This window comes from Polypterus senegalus, chromosome 14 (assembly GCF_016835505.1).
Source record: "Polypterus senegalus isolate Bchr_013 chromosome 14, ASM1683550v1, whole genome shotgun sequence".
Classification (NCBI taxonomy): domain Eukaryota; kingdom Metazoa; phylum Chordata; class Cladistia; order Polypteriformes; family Polypteridae; genus Polypterus; species Polypterus senegalus.
In genome coordinates this window covers 133,556,506-133,568,141 of record NC_053167.1, presented here as the reverse complement: position 1 = coordinate 133,568,141, position 11,636 = coordinate 133,556,506, and the positions used below count along the sequence as shown (strand labels likewise).

The window sequence follows — 11,636 nt, the reverse complement described above, 5'->3', positions numbered from 1 at the left end:
AAATTTTCTACTTTAAGATGTAGGAAAATTAAGTCAGTAATTTGAAAAATGTGCTTTTCTTTTTAATTTCCAAATACATGTACAAGCAGCAGGGGGTAAGAAAGATGCTGAGGGCCTGCCTTCATTCTGCACACTTTTTTGATGGGAAAGTCTCTTTCATTAAGAGCTATTCTGATGTGTTCTTCTTTTACAGATGTGGATATGCCACGTATATCTACTTTCAGTGTTTTTTCCAATATCCAGAAATGGAATTCCATGTTAGAATCTTGTAGAAAGTGAAAGAGCGCTCTCTTGTCATCAGTGAATTTCGGTTGGAGATGAATTCCATCTTTAGTCGTGATGGCTTTGGAGAGTGCAATATTTTGCCTTTTCAGTTCTTTGTCGAATTGTAACCAGTTTTCTGAAGAACAGAAGTAAATAATGGGTGGAATGGCATGCAGTTAGGCCTCAAGTGGGGCTTTGTGGAGTGCTGGGTACCCAGTCTGTGGTATTGTACTACCAGGGCTCCAGACTGCAACTAAAATGATTATCATTTCTACGTAGTCCACCAGTTGCAAATGAAATAATTGAAACTTTAAACTAATTATATTGTAACAGACACAAAAAGCCATTTTTATTGTTAAGGGATGTGCCATTTGACATGTGTTGATACAGGCTCCCCCTTGCATATCCCTGAGCAGCATAAAGGCTGGTGTATATAATGAGCTGGGTGCAAGGGAGCCAGGGTGAAAATTACAACAGACTTGAAGATGTATGTGGGAAAGTAGTTCTAAGTACACAGTGATGCTGATGGGAGGACCATATATTCAAAATGGTGAATTTCAATGAGAGGCTGGTTATGATTGTGCCAGAACAATGAGTGAAGGGCTGAATGTGACTCAACCAGTCATCATAAAAAAATGTAGGCATGCAAAACATTTGAAATTCATCTGCCCATCATATAAGTCCCCTGTTATGAATACATTGGTTTGTACTTCTGATTTCGCATGGCATACTAGGGTGTAATTGTCACCTATCTCCTGCTGTCCATTGTGTTCAAATATCTTTGCATACCTTTTCTCTTTTGATTTAACTCGTACTCCACGCAAGAAATAACACTAATGGAAAAGGCTCTAGTCTGAATGGGTAGGTGGCTCTGAAAAGAGCCGTTGGGGTTGACAAATTTACAGTATACCCCCACTTTACTTGCTTTTAGCTGGTTTCTCGGTCTTCTTGGGCAGAAGCACGGCCTGAATGTTTGGCAGCACACCACCCTGAGCGATGGTTACGCCACCCAACAGCTTATTGAGCTCCTCGTCGTTACGCACCGCCAGCTGCAGGTGACGAGGAATGATCCTGGTTTTCTTGTTGTCACGGGCAGCATTCCCGGCTAACTCGAGAATTTCCGCGGTCAGGTACTCGAGCACAGCAGCCAAGTAGACGGGAGCACCAGCGCCTACTCGCTCGGCATAGTTGCCTTTCCTTAGAAGCCTGTGAACACGGCCGACGGGAAACTGCAACCCAGCTCGAGAAGAGCGAGTCTTAGCCTTGGCACGTGCTTTACCACCGGTCTTTCCCCTTCCAGACATTGTACTATGCACAGAACAATTTTCTGCAATAAAATGCTCGAGGCTGCCTGTGTTGCGTGCTTATAAAGGCTTCCTTTCCAGTACGACAACTGAACGCTAATTTGCATGTACTTTACGTCACTCGGCTTTTGGGGACTTCTGGGCGTGGCCTTGGAACCTGTTTGAACAGTGCTTCAAGTTGAAAAATACAGCTCCGATCAAAAATGACAATGTGCCTTTTTATTTTTTGACTGCATCTGTGTTTTGCAAGTATATATACACATTTATTTTTACACAATACGTCTCCCGGGATTTCACTGAACTGATGTATTTTTTTTGTATATTACACCTCTGTACTTATATTTTTTTATTTTATTTCACCGAGTAGTCTGACATTTGAACACTTTTGGAAAACACATCTCCTCTTCAGAGGGCTTTGTTGTTAAAGGTGCAATATAGAGAAAATAATTATTTCAGTACAAAGGGCAATATTCACTGAATCGCCTCCGCTTACAGATCTTCTGCAGTCTTTTCTTCAGCCTTGCGATTTTTATCTCTTGTGATGATTACTTTGTTAACGCTCCTTTAATGAGCTGATCACAAATATTGTATCCGACACGCATAGCTGTATATAAGTTAGGAGTATCGGGTAGTGATAAAAAAGAAAACCCTTGAAATGTACTTTTGAAAACAGATAGCCTAATGCAAAAGCGCGCGTGAATTTTGCCCCCATTAATTCATTCAACGGTTGTTGGCGGCGCCACGCCCAACTCTGCAGCGTTTGTCGTTTGCATGACTGCCTTTAAAAAGGAGAACCCGCCAAGTTGTTACATTCAGTTTTCTGTCACTATAGACTGCAACTATGCCTGAGCCAAAAGCCGCCCCTGCACCCAAGAAGGGCTCAAAGAAAGCCGTTTCTAAGAGCCAAGCGAAAGGAGGAAAGAAGCGCAGAAAGACTAGGAAAGAAAGCTATTCCATCTACGTGTACAAGGTGCTGAAACAAGTTCATCCCGACACTGGTATTTCTTCTAAGGCGATGGGAATCATGAATTCGTTTGTGAACGATATCTTCGAGCGCATCGCCGGTGAGGCTTCTCGTCTAGCGCACTACAACAAGCGCTCGACCATTTCTTCCCGGGAGATCCAGACTGCTGTGAGGCTTCTGCTACCGGGAGAGCTTGCTAAGCACGCTGTGTCCGAGGGTACTAAGGCAGTTACCAAGTACACCAGCTCTAAGTAAATAAAGCTACAACTCGAAACCAACGGCTCTTTTCAGAGCCACCCACCAACTCTCAAAAGAGCTTAATTACCAAGGGGAGCTTCTGCACTGTACATTTTGGTATATGCACGCGCATTGCTTTCCATAATTTAGTGACTAGGAACTAACCCCCCCAATGTAGACTTAAGTCGGTTTCCAGTATTTACTCCAAATCGACCATTGGTTAGAACGGACGGTCTCTGAAAGTGACTTAACTCGAATCCAGAAAAAAGTGGCCAAGAGAGCAGGAATTTATAACGGGTAATCAATTCTACTAGTGATGGGAACTCCGGCTCTTTTCAAAGCTTCGGCTCCTTTTAAAGAGCCGGCTCTAACGGCTCTTCGTTTAGTATCACTTGGATGCTTATTTTAGCCTAATTAAGCAATTATGGTTTGTGTATAAGAAATTTCTTCTTAGACATCACGTATTTTTATGCATTTTTTATTACAAAAAAGTTACTTTTTAACATTTTAATAAAAGCTTTAAAATTAGTTTACTGTGGTTAAGTTGTTAAAGGCCAAACTCGGCAACAAATACAACACTATTGACTCTGAATAAGTTTTTAGGCCAGATTAGCATTCAGAAATGCCAGATGCCTCATCTTAGATGGGTTGATGTAATTTCTCCTCTCCGTGATTTGTCCTGTTTTTAAGACGACTCTTCCTGAGGGGAGCGATGTAGCGACAATGCAAAGTCTTCATACCAGCACTGCAGCAGGAGTTCTTGGCTCTTTTCCAGGGTCAGTGCATGGCAGGAGAGAGGGCACGCTGTCTTCCAGTTGCACGGGTGGGTGGGTGGGAGGTTCTTATCTTCAGGTTTGTTGTTGACCATGCTCTAATCGATATTTTCATATTACAAATTCTGCACTTAACTTTGCAGTTCCCTGTATCACTGAAATGCAGACAGATGCTTTTTTCTTTCACTCATTTCTTCACGATGCGCTTGCATTTAAATCTGGCTCCTCGTTTTTCGCAGCGACAGTGTTGCTCTGTGTACCTGGCCTGTACCAACACTCGCTGTCTTCGGAGCGTCTGCCCCCCTTCCTTCACATAATGGTACGATCCTATTCCGATGTGTCGTTCGTAAACGAGCCGGCATTATGAGCCAATGTTCTGTGTGCCCATATATAGTCCCGCCCCTGCCGAATGGATTTTCAGCAGAGCTGAGCAGGAGTGGCTGAAACTTCGGCTCCAAAGCATCTGCTCTTAGAGCCGGCTCGTTCGCGAACGACATCACTAATGTCTACGAACACGAAACAATCCCAATTACACTGGGAGCTGAAAAGGCGGCTACAATTAATCTAAAATGTAATCTCGTTCTAGAAATAAGAGTAATGTTTCGCTCTTAGAAACCGCTTAAAAAAAAAAGGCAATCAAATCTATAATACAGCTTAAAGAGGGTTACGTTAGACGATCAGTATGGCGAGATGCTCATGAACGGTGTTTTAACAATACACCGTTAAAAATATTTTCAAACGCAAATATTTAAAACACGACGCGACTGTGCAGTACGCAATATAACAAGAGCTCTCTAAACAGAAAACATGGGTGGCTCTAAAAAGAGCCTTTGGGTAACTTGTTTGTAAAAAATATCAAAAGCAGCTTAGCCTCCAAAGCCATACAGAGTACGACCTTGCCTCTTCAAAGCATATACAACATCCATAGCAGTTACAGTTTTCCTCTTGGCATGCTCCGTGTAAGTGACAGCGTCTCGGATGACATTTTCCAGAAACACTTTCAGAACTCCTCGAGTCTCCTCGTAGATTAAACCTGAAATTCGCTTCACTCCACCTCGACGAGCCAAACGACGAATTGCAGGCTTTGTAATTCCTTGAATATTGTCTCGTAAAACTTTACGATGACGCTTTGCGCCACCTTTGCCAAGTCCCTTTCCTCCTTTACCACATCCAGACATACTGCTTGTTATGTTTCAATCAGTGAATACTAGAACTACGGCGCTCTCCCTTTATGTTAAAGCAAAGACGACCTGTTTGAACACAGAGCAGGAAATGTCTGCGCGGGGTTTTGGAAATCGCGCATTGAATTTGGCTTTCGTCTTCCGAGCACAAGGCCCATGAGGAAAGAAGTTAATACGCCACGTAGAACCTATAGTATCAGCGGTCACGCTCTTATGGTTCCTTGATCGCATTGCCTTGTCTATCCCTTAATCTTTTGTGTGAATGATAATTCACACCCTTTCAGCCGTTTAGGCATACAGTGCGTTACGATGAGCGTAAATTATGGATAGTGCTTTTCATTGTCCCCTTCTTTAAAAAAAAAAAAATACAAAAATATCCGAAACCATACTCTTATATAACCCCATTTTCTCCGCATTACCTGTTATACCTGTGCAAATTGATTACAATACAACGTTTTATCATTAGACAAAATACTGAAAATTAAAAACCCCACACTGCAGATTTTTTTCATTTCTAACTATAGAGCAAATCACAAAAAACAATATCATCTCACTTAGCTTTAAACGCACAATAAACAACAATGTTCGCTTCAGCAAATACATTAAATGCTGTTTATCTGATTTATTAGCCCTAAACAGCCAGGGGATTTTGGAAAAAGTAGGAGAAAATCACCAAACAAGTTTCAACCCCGGACCGCCCCAACAAGGTTAACAACACCACCAATATTGGTTATAAGGGTCGTTAAAGAAGGGGAAATTTCTAAAGAACCAGCCAATGCCCTGTTTCGATTTAAGGACTGGAAGATGAAAGAAATTTAATATGTTAGTGTATTTTGTCAATTTCTAAATGTTTTCGATTACATTTTCTATAGGTGTTTTTCAAAATTCATATTACGAAAACTTATTAATTATCAAACTTGAGATTACATATTCAGTTTTGTTTCCATTTCTCTATTTTCTTTCCCGTCTGTAATACGATATATATGCCTAACCCGAGGAACCATACTAAGTGGGGTTACTGAAAAAACAAGTTTATAATAATAGAAAACAAATGTTTTTCATCAACAATGATGTTCTTTGAACAGTAAACAGAAATAGCCGTTAGGCAGGGATGACAAAGAAACAAAGGGAGCGTTCAAAATTCGCGCCAAGCTTTTAAAACGAGCAATTAAAATGGGACTTCTAGGTCTAACCTAAAAACGTATCAGACCCCACCCCCTCTCCTTTCATTCAATCCGTAACAGCAACGTCCTTAATATAAGGCGCCTTGTGCGTTTACTTTATCTCATATCCTCTATCAACAATCAAAACACCCCAACAGCTAGACCACGCAGCAAAAGCCCTTACTCTTTGCATCAAGCAAGCAATGGTAAATGCTTCATACAAAGCCCATAATACTAACAAAACTCATCTGTCCTCCATTCCCAACTGCCTATTAGAGAAAATCAAAGAAAAGAATAGATTTCGAGGAAAGTGGCAAAAACAATGTAACCCAGAAGACCGCCAAAAAATGAATACACTCTCAACTGAAATCAGAGAAGCACTAAATATCAGGAATCAAAAATGGTCACAAACATTATCTGAAATGGAACATCAAGCAGGTACCAAATGGAAAATCGCCCATGCGCGCCGCAACAAACAATCTCCTATACCCTACCACCATGGTCTTGTATATACCACCCAAGACAAAGCAGAAGTTATTGCCAACAACTTAGAACTTCAGTGCTCACCAAACTTTGAAAATGCAGATATCCAACATATTGAAAGAATAAATAAAGAAACTAACCAGTTTTTATCAACAAACCCACCAGAAGTCATTGATTTTTCTACTCCAGAAGAAATCAGAAACATCACTGATCATCTTAACACTAAGAAGGCACCATGATCCAATGGCATCTCAAATGCAGCTCTCAGAGCACTACCTCACAAAGCAATCGTTGCAATAACCAACAATGCCAACGCGGTAATGAGACTAGGACATTTCCTTGAATGTTGGAAAACTGCTGATGTCAAAGTTTTGCCTAAGCCAGGATCTTTCCCACAGAACTACAGACCAATCAGTTTGCTTAGTACTCTTGCTAAAACCATTGAGAAAGCAATACTGAAAAGACTTCAAAAATATACAGAACAGCTACAGATAATCAATGAAGAACAAAATGGCTTCAGAACTGGACACAGCACCACTCATCAACTCCTGAGAGTAGTGGAATACATCACTGAAGGCTTCAACACTAATAGATCCACCGGGGCAATCTTCCTTGATGTATCCAAAGTATTTGATAAAGTGTGGCACAAAGGCCTTCTCTACAAAATGATTAAAGCAGGTATTCCAAATTACCTAATTCACCTCACAGCCTCTTTTCTTAAAGGAAGAAAATTCCAGATAAAGTTAAATGGCATCAGGTCATCACTCAAGAAAATAACTGCCGGTGTCCCTCAATGCTCACTACTTTCACCAATCCTTTTCAACATCTTTGTAAGTGATATGCCAAAGACAAGTAGCACAACACTGGCACAATATGCAGATGATACTGCAGTCCTCTACAAATCCACCCAAACTTGGGTTGTCACAAAAAGACTACAAGAGGCAGTCACAGCCCTGGAGGAATGGTTTCAAACATGGAGAATCAGCATCAACCCAGAAAAAAAGCACTGCAATTCTTTTTAGAAGAAGGCACAAACCACCACCTGGTACCATAACAATGTTTGGTCGTCCCATTTCATGGCAATACACAGCAAAATACCTGGGAGTTACATTAGACAACCGCTTAACGTGGAGAAATCACGTCACTGAAAGCATATACAAAGCAAGAAGATCAGCCAACTGTACTCACTGATGAACAGAAAAAGTAACCTGAACACAACAAACAAAATACTTCTATACAGAAGCATCATCAGAGCTCAGTTACTGTATGCAGGCACCAGTATGGGGATATGCTTCCAATGTACTCGTCCGTCAGATTCAGTGCATTCAAAACAAAGCCCTAAGAATGACACTCAATGCACCATGGTATGTAACCAACGACTTGATTCATCAAGACATCAAATCCCTGTCGATTCAACAGTCCATTCAGAAGAGTTCAATCAAACTATTTACCCAACTAGAAACTCACCCAAACAAAACTCTTCAAGGGATTCTCCAATATGATAAAGGTCAATACAAGAAACACAAAAGACCAAAAGCAATACTAGACGACTAAACACCTAAACCATCCTAAAATTCAGCAACAGAAACTCGCACAACCCCTAACCAAAACAGCCAAAGCTGATTATAAGACAAGTTAACAAGAATCTCACAGATTAAAAACACAGAGATGAAGGAGTGTGAGAGGCATTGCCTCAGTCCTCCATGAGAAAAGAAAGATTCCAGTCCAGACTTTATCTCATTTCAATACAGTTCAATACAGTGCTCAGAATAGTTTAGGTATTTGTGTTGTGAAGAAATGGCAAGAACAAAGCAGACAGCTCGTAAGTCTACTGGTGGAAAAGCTCCCCGAAAGCAACTCACTACTTCTCAAAGCCACCAAAGTTTCTTTCAAGAGATTAAATCCACTTCTATATCGGAGGGTAAAACTCAACATGTAAAGATAACTACTTCCTAGTAGTTAGTGTTGGGGGAGGGGCTAACATTTTTAAAAACATGCATTAAGTAGTTTACTTTCTAAAGTAACCTGACAATATTTTTGTTTAAGTTGTTACCTGTGTTACATTAAATGGGACAAAGCATGTATTTTAATGGTTATTCCTGACACTAAAATACAAACGTTATTTCGCACAATTTATTTATTTTTTTTGGTAACCACTAGTAAGGAAGAGGTTTCACAAGTGTGTAGCATGCCATCAATTTACAAGAACTGCATTTAACTGCTATGTATGTATTTAATCCTGCATATACTGAAGTGTAAATTCAATCCACCCAGTTTAGTCACTGGCAAGCAATTATCTTAAATCCACTGCTGCAGGGATAAGAAAGAAATGTGGTGGATGGGATGCCATTCCTTTTCAGGGCTCAATCACACAGCCAAGTGGAAAGGAATGTACAATGTAGTAACAAAAATTCATAAAGTGTGCGTTTAATTTTCATCCAGCCATTTGCTATATTGATAGGAAATGAAGCCTTGTGAGGCTTTGAGGCTTGCTTTCTATCTGTGTCAAATTACATCTTGCCTGAAGAAGGGGCCTGAGTTGCCTCGAAACCCAGCATATTGTAATCTTTTTAGTTATCCAATAAAAGGTGTCATTTTGCTTGGCTTTTCTCTCTTTGTGTCAAAAAAGCTTTGAAGCCTCAGCCCCAGTATGAACAGTGACATCTGGTGGTTAATAATATAGTACATCTCCCCAATACTGAACCATTAAAACTCTGGTACTCCATTTTAAACAAATTAAATTCTTTCACCAGGATAGATTTACCTGATTTATATAAAATAATTTCTCAACTGAGACCCTCCACCTGTGTCCACGACCCAATACCAACAAGTTTTTTCAAAGAAGTATCGGGTGTACTAATTGATAGTATTCTTGACATAGTAAACAGTAGACTGCTGTAATTAAACCCTGCTCAAGAAAAATAATCTTGATGACTCTGCTTTTGAAAAATCTTAGACCTATTTCTAACTTGCCTTTCTTAAGTAAAATTGTAGAGAACCACCTCAATAAACATGCTATTCTTGATAAGTTTCAGTCGGGTTTCAGAACAAATCACAGTACAGAAACTGCACTCGTTAAATAAGTAAATGACTTGCAGGTAAATGCAGACAGAGGCCATTTATCTGTTCTCATCGTCTTAGATCTGAGTGCCGCATTTGATACCATTGATCACAATATTCTTAGAAATCGCATTAGTCAATGGGTGGGCCTCTCTGGCAATGTCTTAAATTGGTTTGAATCCTACCCGGCAGGTAGAAAATTCTTTGTGAGTTGTGGTAATTATAATTCAAACACCTATGGTATTCTATATGGTGTTCCACAAGGCTCAATCCTGGGTCCACTGCTCTTTTCGATTTACATGCTTCCATTAGGTCAGATTATCTCGGGGCATAATGTGAGCATCCATAGCTATGCTGATGATACACAGCTGTACTTATCAATAGTGCCTGATGACCCCAACTCTCTTGATTCACTGACACAATGTCTTACTTGTGTTTCTGAATAAATAGGCAGTAATTTTCTGAAACTAAATAAAGAGAAAGAAGAAACTTTAGTGATTGGCAATAATGGATATAATGAGGTTATTAGAAATAAACTTGATGCATTTGGATTAAAAGTCAAGACGGAGGTAAAGAATTTAGGGGTAACTATTGACTCTGACCTGAATTTTAAATCACATATTAATCAGATTACTAGGAAAACATTTTTCCACTTAAGAAATATAGCAAAAGTGTGACCTCTTATAATATTGCAAGATGCTAAGAAATTAATTCACGCTTTTGTTTTCAGTTGACTAGATTACTGTAATGCAGTCCTCTCAGGACTACCTGAAAAAGACATAAATCTATTGCAACTAGTACACAATGCAGCTGCTAGAATCTTAACAAGGAAAAGAAAATCTGAGCACATCTCTCCAGTTTTGATGTCACTACATTGGTTACCTGTGTCTTTTAGAATTGACTTTAAAATCCTGCTTATAGTTTATAAAGACTTAAATAATCTCGGTCCATCTTATATTTTGGAATGTCTGACACCTTACACTCCAAATCGTAACCTTAAATCTTCAAATGAGTTTCTGCTTAGAATTCCAAGAGCTAATCTTAAAAGAAGTGGTGAGGCGGCCTTCTGCTGTTATGCACCTCAAATCTGGAATAGCCTGCCAATAGGAATTTGACAGGCTAATACGATGGAGTACTTTAAAAAACTGCTGAAAACTCATTACTATAACATGGCTTTCTTATAGCTTCAACTTAGTTTAATCCTGATGCTCTGTATATTCAATTAACTATCATTATTATGCTTGATAGTCATATTCAAAATCCGTACTAACCCCTGCTTTCTCTTCTGTTTTTTTTCTGGTTTTCAGTGGTGATGATCTGCGCCACCACCTGATCAAAGCACTGTGATGTCCCTACATTGATGGATTAAAGGCCAGAAGTCCACATGACAGTCATCATCAGGTTCTTCCATGAGGACTGATTGAGGTCATTTATGTTAAGTAGAATGCCTAGAGGGGGCTGGGTGGTCTCATGACCTGGAACCCCTGCAGATTTTATTTTTTTCTCCAACCGTCTGGAGTTTTTTTTCATTCCTCCCTGGCCATCGGACCTTACTTTTATTCTATGTTAATTAGTGTTCCCTTATTTTAATTCTTATTTATTTTGTCTTTTTTCTCTTTCTTCATCATGTAAAGCACTTTGAGCTGCATTATTTGCATGAAAATGTGCTATATAAATAAATGCTGTTGTTGTTGTTAACTGAGGTCAAGGCAAGCTCTCAAGAGCAGAAGTGAAGCAGCACTCACTGTTTCAGTCTCATGTCACCAGTAAAAGGTCAGAAAAGTCTGTTTTCATTTTATTCTGCTAAGGTCCTTGTCCATTTATACTATTTAACTTTTCAACGCCGTTTTCCGCTGTTAGTTGCTGTCACCAAAGCTCTCCAAATCTCCTTCTCTTCACAACCCAACATTGTTGAATGAGAATGATGCATTTTATAAAGTGTCAGAGGTGGCGACAGGTAGACATGCTGGTTCTCCACACACACGTTTATTTTTAACAATATGTACAGTGCACAACCCAGTGCCGCAACACTAATCACCCCTTCAAGTCCTGGCCAACACAATGCCTTGCTCAGTCCTCAGACCGCCTCTACTCCTCGTTCGAGCTCCATCCACTTCCACCCGACTCTTGCTGTCGACTGGAGGGAGGCGGCCCCTTTTATGCACGCCCGGATGGGCTCCAGCTGCTTCCTGATGAGCCTCCGCCGA

General features: G+C 40.1%; 3 protein-coding genes across 3 annotated transcripts; 1 reads left to right on the top strand and 2 right to left on the bottom strand.

The window, feature by feature from the left end:
- Positions 1–1,128: 1,128 nt before the first annotated feature.
- On the bottom strand, positions 1,129–1,613 carry LOC120514658 (histone H2A-like). Its single transcript, XM_039735152.1, has one exon. It carries the CDS (start codon positions 1,566–1,568, stop codon positions 1,182–1,184), a length of 387 nt encoding a protein of 128 aa, XP_039591086.1. The 5' UTR covers positions 1,569–1,613; the 3' UTR covers positions 1,129–1,181.
- A 758-nt stretch (positions 1,614–2,371) lies between these two features.
- Positions 2,372–2,829, top strand: LOC120514665 (histone H2B 8-like). The gene has a single exon (XM_039735160.1). It carries the CDS (start codon positions 2,410–2,412, stop codon positions 2,785–2,787), a length of 378 nt encoding a protein of 125 aa, XP_039591094.1. The 5' UTR covers positions 2,372–2,409; the 3' UTR covers positions 2,788–2,829.
- A 1,523-nt stretch (positions 2,830–4,352) lies between these two features.
- On the bottom strand, positions 4,353–4,731 carry LOC120514672 (histone H4-like). Its single transcript, XM_039735171.1, has one exon. It carries the CDS (start codon positions 4,718–4,720, stop codon positions 4,409–4,411), a length of 312 nt encoding a protein of 103 aa, XP_039591105.1. The 5' UTR covers positions 4,721–4,731; the 3' UTR covers positions 4,353–4,408.
- Between the last annotated feature and the right edge of the window lie 6,905 nt (positions 4,732–11,636).

Excerpts from the sequence above, each read along its gene's own strand:
- LOC120514658 (XM_039735152.1), bottom strand. The coding sequence starts at position 1,568 with ATGTCTGGAAGGGGAAAGACCGGTGGTAAAGCACGTGCCAAGGCTAAG.
- LOC120514665 (XM_039735160.1), top strand. The coding sequence starts at position 2,410 with ATGCCTGAGCCAAAAGCCGCCCCTGCACCCAAGAAGGGCTCAAAGAAA.
- LOC120514672 (XM_039735171.1), bottom strand. The coding sequence starts at position 4,720 with ATGTCTGGATGTGGTAAAGGAGGAAAGGGACTTGGCAAAGGTGGCGCA.